Here is a 25,972-nt window from a genome sequence, read left to right on the forward strand (position 1 = left end):
TATATCACAACTTTCTAAGCTGGTAACAGTTTTAATTTAGTCTAAATAACAAGCATATGAAAGTCAAAGCAACTCCAGGAAAAATGGTGGCTCTATGCACTTAGGATTTTCTAACCTGATCAGGTTAGTAGTACATCTAATCTGAAAAACTCTTGTCTAGCAGTGTCAGATTCTTCACGGAAAGGCTTTGAAGTCTTTTTCATTTCAGAATTGCCTAATAATCAGTTGCATACTGTTAAGATCTCATCCTGATCAGTCTTGCATGGCTCCCTTTCCACACAAATTCAGTGCAGTTATTCTGCTCTCAACGATATAGGAATCCTTCAGACACTTGTGTGCTGTGCGACCAACACAAACAGGTTCCTAATGTCCTTTGGCCCCCAGACCTCCTGGTTCACCTCTTAACATTGCTTGGTGACTTGTCCCCTGGCTAAAGGCTCCCAGTTAAATTACCAGGTAGAACCAAAGCTGGCTTTGCCACATATTCTTGGTGCGATTACAGAGGCTTCACATCTCAAGTTAAGCTTCTGACTTCTCTAAAAAAACCCAATTACTGCTACTAATCCATGTCTTACAGGCCCAATCCTAACCATTGGACTGCATTAACAGTGGACTTGGGGAAAAAAGTTCTGGAAACTTATTTCAAACAAGGATGGGTTCTATTTCCAAGCACACTGTTGATACATAGAGTTTTTCCAACTGGAACCTTTCATGTTAATAGACTGTTGTTTGCATTAGCCTTAATTTTTTTTAATTTGTCAAAGTTTTTGGCTCAAAATTGTCATCTGGTGCTGTTGTTAAGACCAATGTACAGCTTCTTAGATTATGTGATTCTCTCTCTAGTAGGCACTTCTAAATGCATTTATTACATATACTGTTGAAAATACTGGTCCCTTTTGATCCAAGAAAAGGCTCAATGAGAACAGTGAGTTTGATGGAGTAGTGATTAAAATGGAAATAGAAACAGATGCAAACAGTGAACACTTTCTCAATGTCATTTTATCTGATTCCTTAAGCAACTGTTATCCAAATATTTGCTTGACATTTTTGCACAGGGCAACCACCGTCATGCTCAGGACATTGCTACGGTCTTGACATCCATCCTCCTTCAGTAGAGACTATGACACATTGTCCTAATAATCAGCAGATAAACAGTAAATCTTACCATGCTCATCCACTGCTCGATTTAAATCAGCTTTCCAAGCATCATCTTCCCACATCCATCCAAGAGGACAAGTGAACTCACGTGGCGGTGGAGCTTTTTCTCCATTCTTTTATGTAGGGAAAACATAACAGTTCCGTGCATTAATAGATGAAATACACTGTGTGGCAAATCCTAGAACTCCTTCTCTTAAACCTTTACTTATCCAGAGAAAAATATAAGTCTCACCACATCTGTGTAACTATCTTCAGCTGCTTTCCATTCCCCTCCAGGATAGCGACTCTCATTTTCATATACTTCATCAGTAAACTCAGTATGACCAGCATCAGCTTCAGTCAACAAACTGCAAGTCCAAAGCAAATATAATAAGAAACCAAACATATTTTAGTTAGCTATGGAGAATATATAGAAACAATGTATAGAATGTACTGGAATTCTGGATTGTCCATTTTTGTGAAGTTCTATTTATTAATAGAGTACAGCATAGCCCTCATCTATATGAGGGGCTACTTATTTCCTTAGAATGTCTTCCTAAAGCTGAAGCAACTCCAGTAGTAGTAAGCAATAGGAGGAACATTACTCATGAGTGACTAGCAGGAGTGTTGTAACTGCTGTGTTATTCGGGATCTGCTTTCAGCACTTCCTCTTGGAAAAAGAAAAAATATATATTTAAGTGTAGGAAAACCCAGACTGCACATAACAGTTATATGCATCTTTAATTTTTGTATATCTAGCTATGCACTAAAATTTGGCAATGATGTACTTAATTTTGTTCCCCTTTATGCTGTTGACAAGGTAAGCAATCAGTTGGCTAATAGTTTTCTAACTTTCAAGTAAAAGAAATGAGAACATTAAATCAAACAAAATAGCCTTGATTTCCACTTGTGATTAACTGTGATTCAGAAAACACTGAAGTATGTTCTAAAATGCCATCTGCTGGTCAAATAAAGCCATGCAGATTATGTTCCAATAAAAGCAGATGCAAGGCATAAACATGGTTATGGGTTTTAACAGTAGGGGTCTTTTTCATTATCTGAGAAAGTATCTCCATGTCTGTTATTGCTTTTTTTCATGTCAGATTATTCACTGAAATAAAAACTATTCATTGAATATGAAAGTAAATCCATCCATTCATACCTATAAACTGATAAAATTTTAAAATGGATCAAATAATAGCACATATTCTTCCTGGAGAGTTTTTCTATAGCAACAGTCCTGTACTTTTTTGGCCAGCAGAACACAAGAATTTAAAATGGGCTGAACCTTTTCTTTTAAGAAAAAAGAAAATAATCTCTTTCTCATGCTGGCTTTTGTTTATGAAACAAATAATTTACCCAGTCTGGTTTAAAGTGTGGCAACACAAATAGCTGAACTGGCACAACTCAGGAGCTGAAAACCTCTGACAGAGCAAGACTGAACCTACTAGAGCTGGGGGAGGATTGACACCTCATGAATTTGGTCCACCAGGGGAGGGATTGTCATACGGCACCACAACCTTAGGCTCTGAAAACAACCCCTGCCCTGAGTCAGTTTGAGAAATAACCTGTGACAGTTGTTTAACAAGGGCAATAGAACGTCTCAACATTTAGTGAAATAAACACAACACAAAAAAAACATCCACTGTATGCGAACGACCATGCAAATGCTGTAATGGTGTTGATACAACATGAACTGCAGCTTTATACTGGATGTCAGGGTTAAGTTTATAGCTATGGAAGACCTAGCTATCTAAGGGTCCTGTCCAAAACCATCACAGCAGAATCTGAGAACCTTACATAGAAACAAGTGATCCTCACAGTAGATTTCTAGGAAGGGAAAACTATTGTTATTCCTTTTTTAAAGATGAGGCACCAAGACACAGAAAATATAAGCAATATGCCTGTCATCACATGGGGACTTCTAAACTGTAAGCTGGTTCCTAGGAAATGGATGCATTCTTTCTGTTGTATGCTTTATTTTACTTTTTAAAAACAGTAATGTCAATTTTAGTGTCATTAACTAGCTTTGACTATTGGCTGGCTTTTGCTGTCCTAGAAATTTCAGCTTAAAATCTCTTTCTTAGCCAATAAAACAGGGAGGAGCTTTTACGCTACACTCTGAGATTAAACTCTTTTATTCCTGCCTGCATAAAATTAAAAAAATCTGACCTTCTTTCAGGATCAACCATCCATTCTCCTTCCCACTCCCAGCCCTTTGGGGGCAGAAAGTACTCTCTTTTTAGTTTGATTTTTCCTGTGACGTCAGAAAACTTGTGGCGACCAACAAGTCCTGAGGTACCCCACTTTCCAAAAAGAAGAGCTTGATTTTCATACTGTTTGAGAAGAAAGAAAAAATGAGTGCTTTAGGAATAATAAAAAGTTTAGGAGAAAAAAAAAAAAAAAAAGATATTTATGTAACTGTTACAACTGAAACATTCTACTATATGATTCCTTTCTCTGAAGTTAAGTACTCCCTTCCCACATTACTCTGCAATGTCATCGTTAAACAATGATTCCACTGCTAACCTAAACTATCTTCTCAATTTAATGCCTCTCTACAAATACAGTCAAACTTCCTCCAAATTAAAGCTTTGTTAAATAAAATTCCATTACATTATTCAAACAAGTTCTGTTCCCTAGACGCATGATCCTTGCATTCTTTTCCATCTCAAATCTCCTCCTATTTATAATCTCTTATTTTCTATCATGCAAAACTGAATTATAGTCTTATCATGGAAGCTACTAGGGGCATGATTCCGATGTCAGTCCAGTTTATATAGTATATTTCCCTCTATGCTAATGGGATCATTCGTAGTTTATGATGGTCTTGAGTTTTCTGCTCTTATTCCTGTAAAATTGTTGGATTGTTGTATGAAGAACAAAAAATAAGATATTCAATAGCCTCTTAAACTCTATACTTAAATAATGGCTTTGAACATCTATTGACTATTTTAAGTGACTTACTACAGCACTATTAAATATTTAAGTATATGTGCAATGGTGACACAAGTCTCTGTAAAAGTGTCTGGTTTCATTAGCTATTATACTGATATTGGATTATATGCACCATTAGGTGATGGGGCATGTATAAGACACCTGCTGCTCACCATTATCATTCAAAATTTCTATTTATGCTGTGGGACTATTTCAAGCATTTTTATTCCAAATTTGTTAACTCTTACCATTGAAATGTTATCATATTATAGCCTTTTGTCAGAAAAATCTACTGGTTTTGACCAGTTTTTTCCTGTAACAGTAGATTTTCTACTGCTACAAAAGAACCATTATTAAGCAAAACCACTTGTATCCAAGTATTATTTGTAGAAGTGAAGAAGCAATTAAAATAAAAGGGTTATTCACATGCCAAAACATAATGGTCTAGATCCCAATCTTAATTACACTGATAAAAATCTAAAATAAATGTCTTTGAAATCACTGAAGTTAACCAGATTTTTACCTGATTAACCAGTTTAGAATCTGGTCTGCTGAAGTTCATCTGGTAGGCACAATGGACTTGATCATTAATTGCCTTGAATGGGGTCTACTTGTTTCAGTATAATAAATACTTTCTCCCTTTCTGCCTGGCATGCAAAAAATAAAATTCAAAAGAGCTCCAATTTCATTGAATTCCTAACACTCACGTCCAAGCTTAAAGTAGGAAAGCAATGATGGACATACCAGTTCTGCAAAAACACTGAACGTTCCCTCTGCAAAGCTATTAAACTTCTTTTCAACTGCACTGAGCCCAAGCCAAATGTTAATTCGCAACTCCACAGGCATTTTGACATCTTTCGTCTTGTCCTGTGGGTACTGGCACATGAACAGAAAAAGTTATTCTTTCTTATGTTATGTAGGTATTGTAGCTTTCAGTAAAATATATACAATAACATAGAGATATGAGTAATAATACATGATTTATTGACCTATTCCTGTACTGCATTTCCTCAAAAGCCAGTAATAAATAGTTCAGAAAGGAAACATTCTTTAGATGGTACCTGCCTAGGGCATGTAAAAAACAAACAGTAACAGAAGTATCATCCCTGTTCCTGTATGTTCTCTCCCAAGTTTCATCCAGCAATCGATTTTTAATTATGACAATAACTTAAAACTTCAATGTTGATGTTACTGTTTCTTGTTAGGAGACTCTGGAAATGTAGAGGTTAGTCAAAATGGTTCACTAAATGTAGAAGCAATGCATCATAACATGCATAATAAAGGGGCTTGCATAAAAACATGAAGATATAGGCTTGTCTGCATTGAAGGATTAATCAATATAACTACTAGTACATTGACAAAGTCTGTAAATGCTATTGTTATAGTCAGATTGCCTTTTTTCTGGTTAAGTTTATTCCAATTAAAGACAATATAAACTTCAATGGAGGAAGGCATTCCTATTCAAGAGTAAGACTCAATGCAGAGAGACATACTAGGGAACTTCCAAAACTTTGAATAGGTTTTTGAAACTTCCCTGACTTACACTAATTATTCCCTCTGAAAGTCTCCATTCACATCCAACCCCAAAACACGAAACCCAGTAACACTTTAAAAGTCCTGTCACAATTTTGAGCGCTTTCAGAAAAGCCTCAGTTAGGGGCTGATGCTGGTTCTAACTGGCTTGTGATGAACTTCACTTTAGAATCTGTGATATTTTGAAGAAACTATAGGCAGTTGGCTTTTAATCTGTCATGAGTTTTGGCACCTCATTGTTCATAGTTTGTTTGCATGTTTCATGCTAATGTCAGAAGGCATCACAGTTTAGGGAGTTAATTATTTTTTAAGGGGAAAAAAAATAAGTACCTTTAAGAAGATTGTTTGGGTCTTTCCACAATATTTACCAGATGATTCGGGGCTTGTTGTGGAATACAACACTTGGTGTGCAGGAACACGAGCATAAGCCAGTCTTTTCTCCCCTCGGATCATCCATATAATTACATCAGGCATACTGTTTTGTGGCTGTGGATTATTTGTGGAGAAAAGATAGTTAAGAATGGTAACTAATATAATGTTAAACTAATCTAATGCTTAGATAACAGAAACATAAATCAGGGTTTATGTCAAATGATTTATTACTTAGAATGAATAATTAACATGAATTTATGATAAATAGAGGAAAATGTCTTACTTTGCAAGTAATGCAATATATAGTTCTGAAACAATCATTAAAAATACCATTGAGACTATTGGAAAGCAAGTAAGTTTTATTTAAAAAACCAGTTCCTATATCTTTTGCAAGTTTTTCTAGAGACATTTTGTATCTCGATTCCTTTATGGTGACTATAGTGACTGATCCCAAATGCTAATGCTTTGGATTGACCTGCTACATATTTAAGTGTTTGTAATGCTTTCACGTTAAGGGTAGATCATCATAAGACTTTTAGCAGAAGACAGAAACAGCCTACTATCTTTTTGCAGCTTTGTGCACACCTTTGTATGCTAGCTGCAAGTCTGCCAAATTAACTGCTCCTTTTTTTTTTTAAATCAGTAACCTTTCAAAGCAGAAGTGACAAAGAAAAAAATAAAACGTTTCTACAATGTTGTGAAAACCAATTATGAGATAACCGAGATGAAAACTTAAGATGCTGCTGAAAATTTAAAAAATACAGAAACAAACAGATTTAACTCTGTTAGAAGTTGATTACTATGGCTAACAAGCTGTGGAAGTACAACATATATCCTGCAGTCCCTGAACCAGCAATGTGACTTGTGATTCTGGAAGAAAGGGAAGGACAAAATACTGTTACTTTAAACAGAATACAGTCTATTCTACAAATCACAGAGTGGTTATTTCCCAACACACGTTCTCAGTGAAGACACCTAACACACTAGAACATTATATTTAAGTAAATCCTAATTACAGAGGGGAACATGATTACTTTCACAGCATCCAAAATTACTATTCTAAGGAGAGTGGATATTGCTTGATTAGCAGTGAACAGTACACCAGTTTGTGTTAGACAGCTATTTCTAAACTAACTGAACCACTGGTATTGTGTAGTACTAACCTCTTCACTCAGTTGCAGTAATTTATCCAACCAATCCTCAATTTCTGTCAGAGTGGCTTTCACATCAGTAGCTTCATTTCTCATCCTTGCTGCTGCTTCTCCAATCTGTCTGAGAGACTTGAGGCGCAGTTTTTCTATTTGAGTGTCAAGGACTGTAATATTAGATTTGCCTTCTATGAGGGGAAATGGTTTACTGAAAAGAGAATATTTATTGTGGTTAATAATTTAAGTGGATTTTATTTAGCCACACACTAAATGTGGACATGCATACAGTGGCAACAGATTGACTGCTATTATTTCCTGTGATTGAAAACCACCAGAATAGTGCTGTAGCATCTATTTCTGCAGAGATTTCCACCTGACAAAGTGTTTACAGTAAGCAAAGGAAATGCTGTCCTTACATAACAAGCACCAACATAGAATAGCTCGAGGTGTATGCTGTAATGTAACTGCTGCTAACCAAACCAAGCAAAATCAATTTCCCTATATATTCAAATTAGAAAATTATTTTCTCAGAATGTACATCTCAAAGATTAAATCAGTGCCTTCAGACCAAGATTGGGTTCCTTTCCTTCACTGGAAACTGTAAATTCTCAGAAACATATACAAATATGCCTTGTGTCTATGACTAGAGTTATCTAACCTGGCATGAAAACATTGAAGAACTCTGAAAGAAATCCATGACACAGAACTTCAGTCACCAGAGGGCAGAGTAACTATTCAATGTAACCAAGAAATCCTATAGCGTCACAGTAGAGCCCAGGAAAAATGAGCTTTTTTGAGTTGGAGGAGGTTTGAGGAAAAGGCAGCTTTGCAAAGACCAATGATTATACCCCTTCAACACGGTTCATTAACAGGTCTTTAATATGATACTTTAAAAAAAAAAAAAATTTCCAAAGACACTGCCAAGTTTGAAAAGACTGACTCTTCTCTGACCTATTTTTAATGACAAGCCATGCACTTTTAAGGGCTTTGATTCTGCAAAACCTTGATAGTGACTATTATGCCTTCCACTACAGTTAGTTCTACTAATCTGAATGCAAGTGCTGCCTGCCCTGGGTGCAAGTACTTACACATGAATCAAATGTACCAGATCAGAACTTCCAGAAAGTCACCTCATTTTACGTTTAAATAGTGCACTGAAAACTCTCTCAAACCCCTAACTCATTTAAACTTTAGCATGGCAAGAAAAATTGTTCCATGAATTCAACACAGGGAATTGTGTCTTTCACACAGGTTTCATGAGTCTGCTGAAAAAAAAGCCATAAAGAGCACTGTATCCTATGAACAACAGGAAGCTCATTTGGTTGATACATCTAGCTGCTATTGCTCCATAACTGTTGAGTGATAAGATACTTTATAAAATAATGGACTGAATTAGTAACAGTGCAGATGTGTGTCAGGAAGATGGGTCGACATAACTGATATAAAACCTGAAGTTCCTATATTCACTAGATAGCTCCATGTGGCAATAGTTCGCTCTTCACGTTTTGCTTTCCTGAAGTATGTCAGTTCTTTCTCTCTGCTTTTTTGCAGGTCATAGCAGGTATTCTATGAAGTTGTTTATATTTTGACATAAGCTTTCTATGATATAATTCTTTGCTAGTATATACTGATCTCCACTGTTTGCTTTTTCCTCTGTTCACTTTTACATTGGCTCTAAAGCTTCATGAATTTGTTCTCTAGTTTCATGTTCTCTGTTATTTCCTCTAATGGATAATAACTGTTCTTTCATTTTCCCTTTCCTTTTCCTGTGCTGTTTCATCACCCACTTGTTCAATGTTTTTCAAGTGTCTCTCCCCACCTCAATATCTCCCTCTGTTAATGTCTATTTCTCATACAATTCCTTCCTCTCTATTTAGAATTTATTCTCCTTCAGACTCTTAAGTGCTGACTCTTACTGCCTTGTCTGAACACTCCCATACATACAGACATGTTGACTAAAGGCTTATTCAAAAAAATAATCTTTATGGCCCTTAAGCTCTAAATAGCTTTTAAAATTTTTATTCTAGGCTCACCAGTAAATCACAGAATTTCCTCCGTCTTCAGTTTCAGAAATAACATTGAAACATGGGTAAAAAAAAGGTACATGAGGAATTCTAAAGAAGGAAAGATAGTATAAAGGCAGCAGAGATCCACAATTTCACATTTTCAGAACAGTCCTGCCTTAAATTTTTTTTCAAGAGATGCTGTTTTATTACTGTCAGTGACTAAGATAAAGGAGAATTACAAAACTAGATGGATGACTTCACTGGCAACGTCCATGCTGTTTACTACTTTCAAAGACTTTTGGAATTCCAGTTCTCAGGTCATTTCATAGGGGTAATCCGTTTTATAGTCCTTAGAATTTGTTTTGTGACTTACTAAAGGCAATAGCAAAGATTCTGGGCAGGCCTAGAACGATAACATAAGAGATAAAAAGGGTACTTTTACCTTATGTCTTCTGTAAGTTCATCAATCAGCTTCAACCACATCTCAGCTAATAGGTTTTCAGAAATTTTAGCCTGCATTCCTGATTTTAAGGTGGCTAAGTTGGATTGCTGAGGAATTTAAAAGAAAAGGATTTGCATTTATAAATTTCCATTGTGGCTTATGGTCAATGAATTTCAAGACTTTAATCTTATTTATTTGTATGTATAAAGCCCAAATCAAAAAAGACTCAGATGTTCAAACTTAATTCATATTTAACAGGTCTACTCCTATGTTCTCACTGTATTTAACAATACATGATATTGCACCTAACTTCCAAAACAAGTAACAGTTCTACAGACTTAACATGCCCCTAACCAATACCGAGGACTCTTCCTTCCTGGAGTGTGTTGGGCCTTGCGAGAATACAGACCTATGATTAGCAGTGCCATTTGTTATACTGAGCTATGTTTAATTTTGAATAGGAAAAAAAGGAGGGAAAAGTGTCAGAAAACTGTTCCATAATCTGCTCAAAATGTCACTTTTTGATTACATCTCTAAATGAAAAAAAGTAAAAATGAAAAGCACATCAGCAAAAGAAAGATCTTAAGTGTCTTACCAGTCTTTCAGCCATGTTTAGGATTACATTCACAGAGTCTAATCTATGGCTTATGTCCTCCCAAAAGGAAGTCAGCGTTACAACTGGCTTTGTGTTTGCCCATGGCAAGTAGTAATAATAATTACCTGATGTGAAACATTTGTACGTTAGAGTTAGAATTCATGGCAGGAATACATACTGTACACTGCACAAGCTGCTATATTTATTTCATTTATGTACTACAATTCATAAGAACATACAAGCTAGTCCAAACTTATCAAAGGATTTGTATTTTTCAGCCACTGTAGTATCTGTTGGATGGTAAACTTTTACTTCAAATTGTTTCAAAATCCAGTGGATTTTTTTCAATAAATTATCTGTTAACATGTTCATTATTATTTCCCATAACTTACTGATGTAGATAGCACATTAATACAAGTATACCTCTGAAATAAAATATTCAAATAATTATTTTCCAGAGTAAACCTGATTAATTCATTTAATACACAGAAAAAAAGAACTCCTACTCTTTGCAGTTAATAAAAAAAGTCATAGCCAAAATATATTTTCCTGTGATCTAGCTAGGTTGTTTTCTTCTAGGCTGCCAGACACCTGGTTTAAAAACACGTTTTTATTTTATTCTAAATCAGAATGTTCAAAGGGTATTTTCCCTATTTAATCCCTAGTTTTTACATACCTGTAAAATAATGTGATATTTTTCTTGCCAATTTTCCTCTGCACATCTAGTACACAGTCAAAAGATTTCACTGAATTCTGTGAAAATTTCTTTAATAACCTCAGTAGGCTTCGCAGCATGTATTACATAAACGTAATTCAATCTTAAAAGCCATGAAGAGCCACACGTTCTTTTCCGTCACATTTTCAATAAGTTTTTAGTGGAGTTAGAGCTGTCATTCTAAAGCTATAAAATAGCACCTCAGAAAGAGCATTTTACATTATTTTATCTCCATACCAGCAGCATCCTTACCATCAAAAACAGCACGACTGTACTGCGTTGTTGATGCCAAAGGTTTACAGGTGGTATCAAACTTGTTGCCATAGTTACCAATGCTAACTTCAAACTGGATAGGCTCACCAGTGTCTTGCAGCATGGTAGCAGAATGAAAAACAGCAGCCAAGCAGAACTTGCGTCTGCGCTGGTATTTCTACAACAAGAACATTTTTAGTTGTATTTCAATATTTGTAAAACAGGATCCACAATTACAGAAAACAATAGCAATTTCTTAATAGAAATAATAATTTTAATACTTTTACTACTTTCTGAGAAGCAACCAAAAGATATAATAATAATAATACTACATATAATGTGTATAATAAGTTACTGTATTTGAGATTATAAAAATGTTTCAAATTAACATTTTATGCTACAAGAGTATGACATTTTTGTAGCCACAACATCAATAACCACCTCTCAATTCTGAGCTTCAGCTCAATTGTTTCAATTTTAGTAAGTTAGATCATTCTCCGAAAATAACCGGCCAAGGCACATCTCCATTACCAACACTGACAATAAAACAAGTATTTACCTCAACAACCAGTAAGTCATCATTAGGAATCGTCTCTAACTTTTTATTAACAGGTTTGCTTTCAAGTATTGTAGATAGTTCAACCAGAATTCTCCCTCTATAAGCAACTCCTTCTCCCTGTAACATAATCAAACATTGAATCCAATTTTATATATTTCTCCTAAAGTAGCGTACTCTTTCTTTAGCTGTACATGCTTGTGGCTTCACTAAAGTGTTCCTAAAACTTCTGCAGAGGCATGGATGTACATATTTGAACAAATTAAATACAGCAGTTCGCTTCAATTAATGCTAGAAGTAAAAAATGTATATTTATGAAAACAAGGAAATAAGAAATACAAATGCATGCAGAGGTGTAGATAGTGAAAATCATCAAAACCACTGCTGCTCCTTCAAAAACACCTTTAAAACAAAAACATAAGAATGGAAAATACTATCATACTTCCTTATCAATCATAAATATAAAATATTATTCAAAAAGAAACACCAAAAGGAGCGTAATGTGAAATAAACAAAAAAAACCATTAAAATTCATTCATTCCTTGATTAAAAACAATTGGGGTTAATCCTTTTATTAAAAACAATGAATAAAGAAACTGACCTTTCCAAAGTTTAATTCATCATATGGGTCTGGAAATCCAGTGTATTCTCTTGGACTTCCGTAAAAGTTTAGGTAACAAGGCCCAAATGTTGGTAAAAAGCCAACTTCAGTTTCTCCGGTGTTTACTAACAGAAAATATTACCGTTATATCTTTGTTAATTATCATTCAGAGCCACAAAAACAATTAACATTACTATCACACCCAGTAGAACAAATGTTAGATATTAGTTCAGTATTAGTTATTAGTAAAGTAAGAACACTTTATTCTCTGGTTATACTATATGAATTTAAAGTAATTATACCAGTGACTGTACTTGTTCCTAACCTCATTCTTCATTGTACAATACTTACTAGATACTACTTCATGCAGAAAAAAACCCCACAGAATAAACAGAACTTCTGCCCCACCCCAAATATCAGGTTTTCGTTTATGTGGAAGAATAATACACTCTTATGTTCACAGAAAACATTATTTTCTAGAAATAAATGAAACTGAGTAAAACAACATTTGCAATCATTTAAATGCATAGGCCATTGTTCTAGCTAAACAGCTACAAAAATGTTGCACACCGCAGCAGAAAAAACCCTACTGTTTACCATAGTTAATCCTACTGTTCTAATTTTTAGTATAATTTTTCTGTGGTTATGCTTCAGGGTAAAACACAGACTACTGCAAGCTCTAATCATAACTGTTACAGTGCATTGTTTCTCACAAAATCCCTTTTCAGTAACCTAAAATTCATACAAGACTGAAAGTCTGCAAACTCCATTAATTCCAATGACAATAAACTCTAATTTGTATACTATTCTTATTCCATGACTAACAAACTAAAATTTCCCAATGTCTTAATCTAGCTAAAAAAAAAAAATTAATAAGGATTTAGATGTTTTTGTCAGTTTTAATAGCTAAGCTAGGAAACTGCACAGCAAAGCTATTGTTTATTTTCAGATATTTGAGATACCCAAGAACTTGAAAAGGTATTTCCATTGCTAACGCTTACTGTCATAACTTTGTATTTTGAACAGTGTTCTGTTTTTTAGCAAAAAATATATAGAGAGAAGACTTAGTTGTATTACTACTGTTATCTTTTGGGTTTGCATTCATGCCTTGCAAATTAGATGAATGAGATTCTAAAAAGCTCTTCTTAGAGCCAAATAAAATCTATACTTACGGGAGTTAATTGTTCTTTCAGTAGCAATCAAACACATGCTAAGGCTATTGATTGATAAATATGATGAGTCGTGCAAAGAGAATTAGAACAAGATAAGCAACACATGCAGAAAAATACTGCATAGTTTTGAGTGAACAGGAAGATTCTATATTCTTTTTCTTCTTGTACCCTAGCTTTTGTCTTTGAACAAATGATCCTGGTATAAAAAAAAGGAGAATCCGGTTCTAAACCTTGCAACAGATATCACTTAGAGTGATCTGCAGCACAAAGAAGGATGCATTTATCACAGGAAAGGATGGCTGAGATAAGAAAGTGAAAATAAAGGGTTATGCCTTGTATGACTTTGCCAGTGTGACTACTGAGTGACACAAATGAATAATAAAAATGAATGTTATGTCTTGATGTGATTTCCTGTCAACACAAAGTCACATAAAATCTGCAAAATACAAAATAAAGATTTGTGGTTCTCTATTTTGCATTTGGATACTTTCACATCCTTACATCTGAATCAGAAACGGATCAAAATTTGAATGAAGAATTCAGACTCTTGTTGGAATACCATCCAATTTTTTAAAAATTCTAACAGTGAACTGCGTACATCAGATCTCAATATGACTAAATTTAAGGTACAGATCTGTGTTGAATTAATACATTCACTACTTACTGATGCTAATAAATTAAACAGAATATAAATTTTACAACCACCAAACCAAACAAACACACACCCCCTCCCCCAAGCTGGAATAAAAAGAATATTTTGTATTTGTTTACATTTGAAATACAATTGTTTACATTTAGAAGGCTGATATCATGTATTACAGAAAGTGATTCCAAAAAATTATTTCCGCCTTTGATTTAATATTACTTTATTAAGAAAGAAAGATAGTAAATGAAGTATTTGTGTGGATGAATGTTTGTTACCTTTCAACTGCACTCCAGTTGTATTTATTTCTCACTATATATCTACCACAAAGTCTTTCAAAACTGGATGTCAACCTAGGCAGTTGTGTAAAAAGCCATCTCTCCAGGTTTTAACAGAATCAGATTTCATTTTTCAGACTTTATTTATATAACTAGCTAAGCATAAGCAAAACAGCCACTAATTATTTTAGGCAGTTATTTACTTCTGCAGGGCTCTCCAGCTGCAAATATAGTTGTGATCTCATAGCTAAATTAAAAATTGCAAGCCATTGTTAGACTAAGCGCTTTATAATTGAAGCAACTGCATGCTCAACTCTAAAACACAGCTTGAAGCACCAGCCAAACAGAAATAGTCAAACAAGTTCCAGTGCCAAAACTGTTTTATACAGTTAGTTATGTTTGATACTCTTTAATCATAATGGTGAAGTCTTTTAGACAAGTAATTATTAAAAATATTTTTTAAGATGATGGATTTTCTTAGGCAATACTTCTCAGTTTGGGCAATGGAAAGCAAAATCGGTAACAGATGAAGATATAAACCTTCATATGATGAAGCCCCTGTTCCCGAAGATGAAAATTCTATATTATGAAAAGAGAAGAAGTTACATGACAAGTGACAACAGCATTTTAAAAACAAATACATCACAAAGCAATCTGCTATTAAAGTAAAGTTGAAAGCCTGAGAAAAAACAAAGTTCACATGGGCTAGAATTTTGCTTCCTGATTAAAATATGAAGGTATTACTCTTCCTGTATAAATTCCAAAGAAAAAAAAAAAGCATGTAGCTGACAAAATATATTGTTTTGATGCTTCTCTTTCAGCTTTGTATAGCTCTCCTCCCCACAAAATAAAATTTTATTTTTAATATTACTTACAAATCTTAAGAACATTTAAGAAAACCACTACATTTCAGGGCCCATTAAGATATCTTCATTTACTGAAGAGGGTAGACTAGTTCAGTTTCCCAATCCTTTAGAAACCAGAACAGGCTTCAGGCATGGCACTGACCTCAAGGGAAGATAATCTGTGTATTTGTACACAAATTTGTATTTGTATCTGTGTATATGTACACCTAAATGGCTATTCCAGTGTCAGTACCTCAGTAGACAGAGAATACAAATAAGATTTTCTCAGTTACTAAGTGCCTGGGTTTGAAGTGTAAATGAGCTGTGACTCAGCAGCAGTTCAAGTTAAACACTTAGGTGGATTGTACAAGTTGATCTCTCCAGAACCGAATTTTCCCCAACAGCCCAACCCTTCTGTCTTTGATTTCCCATTGCCTTTTTCTGTAACCCTTTCTTTTGCCTCTGGTTTTGTATAGAATATATGAAAAGAATGTTTGCACAAAGTCTTACTTCAACAGCAGTACTTCTAAGAGGACTGGGTTATAAGCTTGAAGTTACTGGCTGAAAATACAGTTCCATCCAATAAGATAAATACTTGACTCAAGTACTACAGGATTGGAGCCACTAATTTTGTTTTTAAACTCCTGACATAGCTACCAACTTAAGGACAAACTGGTCTGTCTCAGACAAGTACATATCATATAGATTTCATAAACACAACAGAAAAAATAGTAATTTAGATTCTTATTGTGGCAATGGTAGAAATGGTTTTGAGCCAGGTCCTTCAACCTAGTGTAGATAGTCAGATAAATAAACGTTAAGCCTGTTTAGCTAAGAACTTTACAATTCTGTATGGACAACTAATATACCATAGTATTTTTATTATATTAAAAAGATAAAACTTTTTTTCTGGCAAATAGAATACCATAGAATACCATAGAATACCATAGAATCCTTGTCATGGAGCTGGCTCAATTGTATGAAAGATCTTGTTATAAAAAGGAGATTATAGATATAGATCACACAGAAATAACCAATAATCATAATATTATATTAGAACATAAATGTAACAGGGTTTTTTTTTTAATATTTCCCAAAATCTTGGCACAAAAAATGTTTCTTATAATATTGTAAAGAAGAGTTTTATTACAAAGGTATTGTCCAATGGGGACAACATGTTAGGAACTTCATATCCTGCCTAACTAAATTTGTTTTCTTGCAGTTAATCAGTTTTGGTTTTAGTTTTTATGAAATTACATATCCAGTCACCTATACTGATCAAAGCACGTAAGTTAATTGTCTGCGACCATAGCACTGCAATTAAAATCTTCATTCACTGAAGCTCCTAAAATACGGGTTACTAAGTAGTCATCTGGAGCACTCATGCAATGAGATGCAGTGCCCATTTCTAGTAAGCTACTGATCAGAGCAGAGACTGATCCAAGTTCCCCCAGCATCTGAAAGCAGCCTAGTACTGTACAGGAAATGAGCAAGTGGTTCTAGACAGCTCCTGTGGGCTAACTGCTCAGGAACATTCCCCAGCTTTTAGGTTCTCTTTCCAGAGAAAGAACAGACATGCTTATAAGGTGGCAAAAGAAGTCTTGTCTACTAGTGCCCAATAGAAGTAGCGATTCTGAAACAGTGACTCTGGATTGTTTTTAAATTAAATGTCTTCTTAAGTATCTTAGTAAATTTGCATATCTTACTCATGATAGATTGTGATATCACACAGTTTTCTCAATTTGGGAAAGCACTCACAAATTTAATTAATTCATTAACTTTATATATATATAGCAGAACACTGAATTTTTAATTAGTTACTGCTATTTCCATGATGATGTGGTTTAAACATTAAAATTTTAAAACTTTACTTTGAAAAGTCCCACAGTGTGTTTTCTAGGAGCGTTGTTTTGAAAAACTCCAGGAACAGATGATCTTGTTGCCACAGAATTGAGGAACTATAGGAAAATGTGCTTTCTTAGAACACTTACTTTGCTATTCCTCACAACACAAGAGAAGATAGTAAGTTACATACTGCTCAATCAATTACCTTCAACTTCTCCTCCAGAAGAAGCAATTTTTGAAAGACTTAAATATGTTGTTCCTACTACATCATTTTTTGTAAGACGATCCCTACAAAAAGAAAAGAAGAAAGATTTTATTTAAATATAATGCTGGTCATCCTACACAGAAGCAAGCTACCAGTGACTAAATGCACTCCAAGATGGTGTACACACATTTTATATCACCTGGAATGCTTTAATATTACTAACACAGATGGTAATGGCTACTTACAAAAGTAGGCTGTATCATGAAGAAGTCACCTGACTTTTACAGTATCACCTAAATAGCAATAGTGCTCACTGCACAAAATTAACCATACTCCCATGTTACACTAATCAGGTGTCTTGTAAAGAAACCATAAAGGAAGATACTTAAACACTTGCCTAAATACTCTCGTAAACTGTAAAAATACCTGACATCTATAGAACCAGACTTTTCTTCGCTTAATATAATTTACCTTTTTACCTTTCTTCCCTTAATATAATTTACCTTGTCTAGTACTTTGATTAAGTCATAACTCACCAGTCAACAACTGCAAGTTTTATTTTCTCACACATTGAGGGAAACTGAAAAAAAAAAAGCAATTAAAATAAAATAACCCATTACTTATTTCACCCTCTGTAACATTAACGCCCTGAGTTCCAAAAGGATGACTGTTTTCTACAGAAATAAGAAAAAAAAACCTGACCTTGATTTGAAGATAAATAATTTGATTCCACTCTGGATTAGCATTTTTCTCAATTATATGTGTGCAAGCCTGCAAAAAATGAAATCAACTATACAGCACATCAAAAATACAACAGACAAAAAAGCATATACTAGCTATGATTTAGGATAAATCACATTCTGTTTGGTAAGATGAGGGGTAGTAGTTAATGATGAATCCCAAGTGCTTTATGCTGTGATGAGCCATTAGTTTTCAACTGGTAAATATTGCTAAACCGATCTGCATGTGCAACATTAATGACTATTGGAGGGAAAAGAAAATTTTGAAACGGTGTTTAAACCCGAGACTGGAGTTACTCTACAAGAAAGAAGCTTGTTATTTCCACTAGCTACAATTTAATGTGCTTTCACACTAGTACTGATGTCTTTTATCACAGCAGAGAAATGAGACTAAGGAATGACTCAATTCCAGCTTGCTTTATGCAGATTTTAGAGTAGATAAAGGGAGAGCCTATATGATTTGCTAGTCATGTCTACTGGAGATCCTGTACATTACTGGGTGTGGCAACCTGACTATATAACATAATAAAGGACTGACGTTTTTCTTCTTAAAGAAAAAAAAAGATTGGCTAGCAATGAATATAGGTTGTGCAATTATGCTTCAACTCAAATTTGGTATTCTAAGGAACACATTAGTAATAAAATGTACAAATGCTGTTAACCTGTCCAGAAAAATCTGCACCATCAGTTACAAAAAGCAATCAGGAACAACCAGTAGGCAAGGAATCTGGCATCCATCAGTTCCTAGCAGTCATGCATTCCTTTTATTAGTCATCAGCTTTACACCCATTCTACTGTACCTTGTAGTTTGTCTTCATTTTATGAAGTGAACTTTAGGGCTAATGCTTTTTTATTTCCATTATTTCAGTAAACATAAAAATTTATATTGGCATATAAAATCTGTTCTCAGGACTATGATTAGAATGCAAAGATTCAGATATTTACTAAATTACCTTTTTCCCAGCAAAAGAAACTTCTACAAATGGATCTACCAGGTTTTTCTTGTCTGCTTCTCCTCCAAATATTTCCTTGACAGTCTGTGCAAAAGCATCATCCACTGGAGAGGTGTCAAAGAAGAAATTAAGGTTTATGCTTTTTTATTATTATTTTATTTATTTTTTCAGTCTAAATAATAAATTGTCCATAGCAATCCCACCAAAATCAACCAGCTTACAGGTCTAGGTAGGGTGAAGTTTAATCTGATAAACAAAATTCTGAACAGTGTTGCTGGTAAAAATGGAGAATTTAGTCTTAGGAGCAATTTCAAGAATATAAATTTTTGAAATATCATAAGGAGTGTTGATGTGCTCCTGAATTTAAAGGCATAGTGGTATTTGAAAAACATTATGCATGTACCCATAGACATTGTCATTTGTTGTCACATATATAGCTGAGAAATTATGCTAAGAAGGGATAAAAGCCACCTATGTTCCATCAGAAAACACGTATGGCATATAATGAGAGAAATAGCCTTTGTCTCAGCAATATAGGGTTGACACAAGTAAAATCTCACTAAACAAATTAAGGTCAAACTGCTTACAAGCTCCCCTGCCCTCCAAGGCTGTTTATTTAAGCTTATGGTGCACAATTTACAGCCCACAAACTGCATGCAGCTTTCTGGGATACAGCCACTTCCTAGTTACTTATTTCCTATGGCCACTCAGGAGCAGGTTGCTAGCAATACAGACTGCCTTGGCCATCACAGCAGCGGCTGACTGATTCCAGCAGTCCTGTGGCCTTTCCCCCACTGCAAAATAGCTGCAGCTATGAGCACCTGTGAAGAAGAATTAACAGATTGCTGGAAAGAGGGAGGTGCAGGGGGCCATCAGCAGTATTACTTATCTTCTAGGATCTAAATGGCCTTGGAAAGAGGGCTGCAGGGAACCAGCTTTCTGATAACCTCTTGAAAGTGGTCAGGGATTGGGATCCAACAGGAAATTGACACATGCACTGTATACTTGAGCTAGACATGCACAGAACATCCAGTTTACCTGCAGATCAACTGTACTTGAATGTTACATACTTGCATGTAACTTCTGCAACTGGAGAATGGCTAATGAAGATGACCCTTTCCCACTACCAGAAGCTGTGTGGCCCACTCAGCAACAGATGAGCATTACTAATCTAATGGGTAACACATTAAATTATGCATTACAAGAATTAAGTAGACTTACTGAGCATTACCAAAGGACTTGAAATGGGCTACTTAAGCCATCACAGAATTATTGGCTCAAGTAACTATGTAGAACATTCAAGATGTTTTATGTTCAAGGAATGTTTCTGAACAGCTAACACAAATATTTCTGATAGTAATCAAATACACTGATGGACAAGTAGTCAGAAGATATGTACTTTGAGGAATGTCCTCAGCTCTGTAGATTTTGAGAAGGAAAGTGACCCATCGAAGTGCAATTCCAGCAGGTAATAACAGATTGCTCTCCACATCATCGCTTTCATTATCTCTTTCCCTTTTTTCAACCTGTTGGGAGATACAGTGGTACATAGTATCTGGTACATAAGAAAGACAGAGTAATGTACAGAATTAAGGTGATTAGCTAAACTGGTGCCCACAATACTCTTCAGATAGAGGACTGTTGTCAGTTTCATTATAAAGAATGAGATTTTATCAAATTATCAAGCCACAAAAATGAATTCTACCTAAAGTATTTTATTTACATTTTTATCTCTAAAGTACTCAATTGCAGGAGCCCATTATAATCACACTTTTAACATCATCATCATTAGATGATGATGATGATTTTGGCACTTGTACAATGCCAACTTCATGCAATTTTCATACTCCTCTCAAGATGAATATTGTTGTAAGGTATCTTACTGCAATTAGAAAATCCATACAACTCTGATATAATTTACAGAACTTACTTCTTCCTCCTTTAAAAACAAATACGAAATAACAAATTTCACCACGAATAACTAGACGTATCCTTGTGATTTCAAGAATCATGAGGATAGCAGAAAGGAAGAGTTAACATGGAAAAAGAAGATCTTCCATGGTTCTGGGGACCACATTATGTTTAACTAAGGAGTAGCAGTATGCAAAAAATCTCAGGCAGGAAGAACAGCAGAACTTAAACTAGCAACAATGGTCAAGTAAGAAAAATGCCACACAGAAAAGAGAGCCTGGTTTTACCTTGACAGAACAGCAGACAGTTAAGGATTGGATTGTTAAAACTATCTACTGCTTTCATATGCATCAAATTACTTATGCCTAACTTGTAATTATTGATAGGTCTGATTTTCACCTGGCAAATATTTGGAGCTTTCTGGTACTCAGGTTTCTCTATGGGCTTGTCTACATTACATAGTAGTGAAGACATTCCTGACTTAGTCCTGGAACTGGTATCAATATGTTGCTCAGCCTGATTAGCTATGCTAAGGAGAATTAGATATTAGCTTGCATGCAACACCAGGCTAATACATCTCCACTTTTTCTAGGATGTGAAGAAGTATCTACAAATGGTAGATCAACACACCCAGAGCTGGTCCAGAGGTTGCTGAATTGGACAGGATAACAAAATAAGCTTTGAGTTACCCACCTACTACTGGATGCCCTTGAAACAACTTGTAAATCTTGTCTTACTTTTAAATACTGCTCACAGAGTGAATTATACAGTATTAAAAAAATTTCAGGGGGACATGAATAAATATCTGTGGGGTGGAGAGGGGAAGAAAAACATTTAAATGAAACTTACTGGTGGCTCATCTCCAGTTCCCAGGACAAACATGCTGACTTTCATATAGCCTTTAGTTCCTGAATTTGTATCTTCAGGATCACTCAGCAAAAGCCATTTTCTCATGACTGCATGGCCTAAAATAAAACAAACACCACCACGCACCCCCAGTAATAACGATTACAAAATGGCAGAAATCATAAAATCAAAGTCAACTGTTCCAAAAGCATACTTTATCCTAAAGCTTATTATTTTAAAAATTTATTCTCTCCTAGACAGGTCTCAATAGTGCCATTCAAAACAAGAAATCTAGTGGTGTTTAAATGTTGTGGCATACTAATTCAGGGACATACTTATCAAATATTTTTGCATTATTTTTCACATTTTAGGTCTTTGATACCAAAACTAATATCCAAATTTTAGGTGCTTGTACTTCATCTTGAAACCACTAAAAAGAATTATATATTGTTGGATTTTTTAAAGTTAAAGCAGAAATCTCAAATAACTTTCCATTAACTTTCTTCTTTTACTTTAGAAATTTAATGAAATGTTTCAACTTTCAAGCTAGGAAAGAAGCTCTGAAGTAACTGTTACTTACCAGGCTCATCATAAACATAGCCAATGTCAATCTGAAATAAAGATCAAAGGCATTACCTCTGAAGAAATACCAAAACAGAAAAATGCTAGGGCAACTCCCCTCAATCTTCCATGTGTACTACTACATTGTTCTCTTGTCACAAACAAAAGTTTACATAGAATATTCTTGGGAGGAGGAAGAGAAAATGCCTTACATTGAAAAATGAGGGATTTTGAATGGATACAGCAGCCAAAGAAAATGCAAGAAAAGATGTATTAGAACTAACAGCTGTAGTTACTTTCTTCTTTCCTCAGATTCCCAGCTTTTTCATTTATTAGAGACAGAAGATGGGGCTAGCTTAGTGCTTCTTGAATTCCTTAGGTTTCCCCATTATTTTATGTTCAGACAGGCTTTTCAGAACTCTTTTGTTTCTATTTCCTGCTCAACATCTCATCCTCCAGTTCCAGAAATGAAGTTTGTTTTTTCGTTAATAATTTCCTTTTTCTTTTATTAAGATCACAGGCAGTTTTCACCCCCACTGTGTCAAATCTGGACAAGACTGCACATATACCATGACTGTATTCATTGTATCAGATTTCAAACATGTTCAGGAAGGTAAGTATGTTTGCTCATTGCAATTGGGGCTAGTATTCCTTGCAGATAAAGTCTGAAAGGGTGATTTTCTAGAGAGAATTACCCTTGGGGTTTTCTCCTGGAATGTGTGCCTGCAGCAACAGAAAGTACCTGAAAGACATGCTGTCACCTGCTTAGTGAATGATCAATCCTCCACAAAGCAATATACCGCTGTCTGAATCACTAGAAATTACATAGGTAATAAGCAGTGAGAAGCAAAAGCAACCAGCTTTGTGGCAGAAACTGCTTCATTTAGAAAAGAGCACTCTTCCACACTTGCATATTTTTTGTGAAAAGCTGGTCTAGAGACCTAATGAATTTATGCAGTACAAAATAAGCAAACAGAAAATAAAGTGAACACTGATACTGGAAATGTTATAATGTGGGATCCCAGTAGCCATTACAATTGTCATGTGAATTCTTTGTATTGCTTTAGGAATACCTTCAACAGGCAGATGTCTACCTCCCAATATTGACTATAACAAATACAAATAAAGACAATCTCACTAATATAATCAGAACCACAGAAATTACTTTAACTAAGAGACTTTTCCACAATCTCTGTTACTTAACAAACTTCTGACCAAAGGAATATCTTTGCACATCACTTGAGAATGTGTATCTTTATGCTGCCACACATATCACTATTCTGCCTATTATCTATCTAATGAAATTATCTCTTCAAACCCTACCTCATACCAAATAATCACCCTGATACCTTTTGAGGAAAAAACTTACCTTTTGGTAAATATTTTTTTCTCTTGGTTGCAAGTTAGAGAACTTGGTATATAAAACATACAATTTTCTGTAACAATAATATTCTACTCAGATAAGAAAACTGTTTACTAGTGCCTTGAGCAAATGGTCTCTAGCATGAGAAGACATCATCAGGTAATTCTTCGGCCCCATGCTGAAGTAGTATAAATTTCAACATTTAAAACAAGTACTTAAAAAATTTCTCATTTTATTTAATTTAGTCAAGATATGGAAGTTGTTTCATACCCACCTTAAATTCTCCCATTAGAGAGTCTGCTCGTAGAGAATAGGAATCGTACACCTAAAAAGACAGACAAGCGTGAAACAGGAATGTTCCTAAACATCACAGTGAAATGGTCAGACAATACTATATGCATCCAGCAGCCTTTTGAACATGCATCATTTTTCCTTACCCGAATGCTAATTGTTTCGTCAAGCAACTCTAAAGGAGTCATGTGGACATTGTAGAAAAATATCTGTTAAGGTAGAAACAAACAAAAAACCTGTCTCAAAATGACAAACACATAATTCTCTGAACAGAAAATGCAGAAACATTAATTTAAGAGGCTTGTGAAGCATGCCTGCTACAGTACTTTTACTCTGTCTCCTTGCTGGACACACGATAATTTATGCAGAATAAAAACCTAAATTTAGTAAATAAACAGTACAAAATAGACAAAAGACAGTCACAACTTCAATTTGAATGAATGCAGTAGGCATAGCTATGCTGCAGACTTTCAGCACTGCCCTTGCTCCTTGCACTGCACTTCACAGTTTCCTCAGGGGAACAACTTTGGGAATTACAAAGGTTGTTCATTTTCCAGGACATTCAATCCTGGTCTAGCCATCTCTGTTGTAGCTGTCAAAAAAGCCTTGTTTAGGGCTAGTGGTGATAGTGATTGTAATGATTTGCATCTTTGAAATTCAAGGCCACAGGAATAAATCTGATAGTTTGACAGTATGAAGGTACTTGTTTTATTAATAATACATGCCTCACTAAGTTTGGTTGTTGAGTCCAGCTATACTCCAGTCAGTACTTTATCCAACAAAAGGGAAGGGTACATAAACATGGTCCCTCCTATTGCATTTTTAGCCTAGTCTGGATACTGAGACTGCCTAGGAATTGATTCAATACAAGGTGCAACTGGCTTTCTCCTTTCCCTGTTTTTTACCACTGCTTCATAAATCTTGACTGCTACTTACAGCTTAGTTCAAGTCTCTAAGTTTATACCTTCCTTGGTTTTGCCTGTATGTGTTAAACATGCTTGCCACCCAGTTCCAAAATCTTCTGAATTTTCCACACACGTCCAGGTAATGAGAGTTATCTGTCAGCATTCTCTCTATTAAGCTTAAGCTTTGCAACATTAGTCTTCCAGACATGGGATCATTCTTGTGTCCCTTATATGGCTTTGAATTCTCTGCTGTATTTCAGTATGTTTGTTGTACAGATCCCTTCTGGACAAAGAAATCTAGTTGTGCTTTTACAAACCATGGGTAGCAAGGCAATGACATTTCCAGATTCTGTGTGGCAGTCTTACTGACCCAAAGCATTACATTGAAAGCTCATCTGCACACACCATAGAGGTCTATAATGACTCCTAATTAATTTTTCTGTGATTTTATAACCTGCACACAACTATTCAAAGTCATTATTATGTCACATGGCCAACTATATCAAAGAACATGTTCCATACATCTCAGCTGAAGTCTGACTTCATTCTAGATAGCTTTATCTACTAAGACTGCCAGCAAGAGAGATGTGCTTATTGATGTGAATACATAAAGAAAGGGACTGGGAACTGCAAAATGCGTATTAGCCATAATTACCCTTAAATATTAGCATATTCTTATTCACTGATGATAATGAAAGCTGTAATAACTATTTTTCTACATGTGATGGCATCCACATTTCAGCTACAGTGTTCTTATGCCACTCACTTCATCAAAATATGGGTTGTTCCCTCTTTTGATTCTTGTTCGGTGTGTCTGACCACAAACATGAACTTTGACTACTGGTTTTATGTTATTTCCAGACAACTGACGACCTTCAATGACTCTAACACGAATCTGAAAAAAAATATAATTCAAATATTCGTATTAATACATTCCCTATATTATTTATCATCCTGGTGACAACAGTTTCTTACACCAAAAAAGTTAGCCAACACCTGAAGTTGCTGGCAGCTATGCACCGACAGACATTTCAAACTTAATTATGATAGCAACTATAATTTTACTTGAATTTTACAAGACAAGTTGGGGATAATTATTTCAGTAAAAATTTTTTTACTT

At 35.0% G+C, this 25,972-nt stretch overlaps 1 protein-coding gene across 4 annotated transcripts in view; it reads right to left on the reverse strand.

The window, feature by feature from the left end:
* Positions 1 to 25,972, reverse strand: part of MYOF (myoferlin) — a 72,993-nt gene that overhangs the window by 24,704 nt on the left and 22,317 nt on the right. For 3 of the 4 annotated variants that reach the window (XM_030029719.2, XM_041127206.1, XM_041127207.1), the window contains exons 7-28: positions 25,619 to 25,747; positions 24,094 to 24,156; positions 23,931 to 23,981; positions 22,313 to 22,343; positions 21,736 to 21,851; positions 20,375 to 20,501; positions 18,976 to 19,079; positions 17,985 to 18,053; positions 17,819 to 17,862; positions 17,283 to 17,365; positions 14,928 to 14,966; positions 12,295 to 12,419; positions 11,697 to 11,813; positions 11,138 to 11,315; positions 10,171 to 10,295; positions 9,576 to 9,682; positions 7,143 to 7,335; positions 5,938 to 6,093; positions 4,819 to 4,950; positions 3,310 to 3,473; positions 1,391 to 1,505; positions 1,166 to 1,271 (exon numbers count right to left, since the gene is read on the reverse strand). In XM_030029719.2, coding sequence (XP_029885579.1) covers positions 1,166 to 1,271; positions 1,391 to 1,505; positions 3,310 to 3,473; positions 4,819 to 4,950; positions 5,938 to 6,093; positions 7,143 to 7,335; positions 9,576 to 9,682; positions 10,171 to 10,295; positions 11,138 to 11,315; positions 11,697 to 11,813; positions 12,295 to 12,419; positions 14,928 to 14,966; positions 17,283 to 17,365; positions 17,819 to 17,862; positions 17,985 to 18,053; positions 18,976 to 19,079; positions 20,375 to 20,501; positions 21,736 to 21,851; positions 22,313 to 22,343; positions 23,931 to 23,981; positions 24,094 to 24,156; positions 25,619 to 25,747 — 2,374 coding nt within the window. The remainder of the gene's footprint in view (positions 1 to 1,165; positions 1,272 to 1,390; positions 1,506 to 3,309; positions 3,474 to 4,818; positions 4,951 to 5,937; positions 6,094 to 7,142; positions 7,336 to 9,575; positions 9,683 to 10,170; positions 10,296 to 11,137; positions 11,316 to 11,696; positions 11,814 to 12,294; positions 12,420 to 14,927; positions 14,967 to 17,282; positions 17,366 to 17,818; positions 17,863 to 17,984; positions 18,054 to 18,975; positions 19,080 to 20,374; positions 20,502 to 21,735; positions 21,852 to 22,312; positions 22,344 to 23,930; positions 23,982 to 24,093; positions 24,157 to 25,618; positions 25,748 to 25,972) is intronic. The other variant, XM_041127205.1, reaches the window with a different exon arrangement.

The sequence above is a fragment of the Aquila chrysaetos genome, chromosome 11, assembly GCF_900496995.4.
Source record: "Aquila chrysaetos chrysaetos chromosome 11, bAquChr1.4, whole genome shotgun sequence".
In the NCBI taxonomy this organism is placed as follows: domain Eukaryota; kingdom Metazoa; phylum Chordata; class Aves; order Accipitriformes; family Accipitridae; genus Aquila; species Aquila chrysaetos.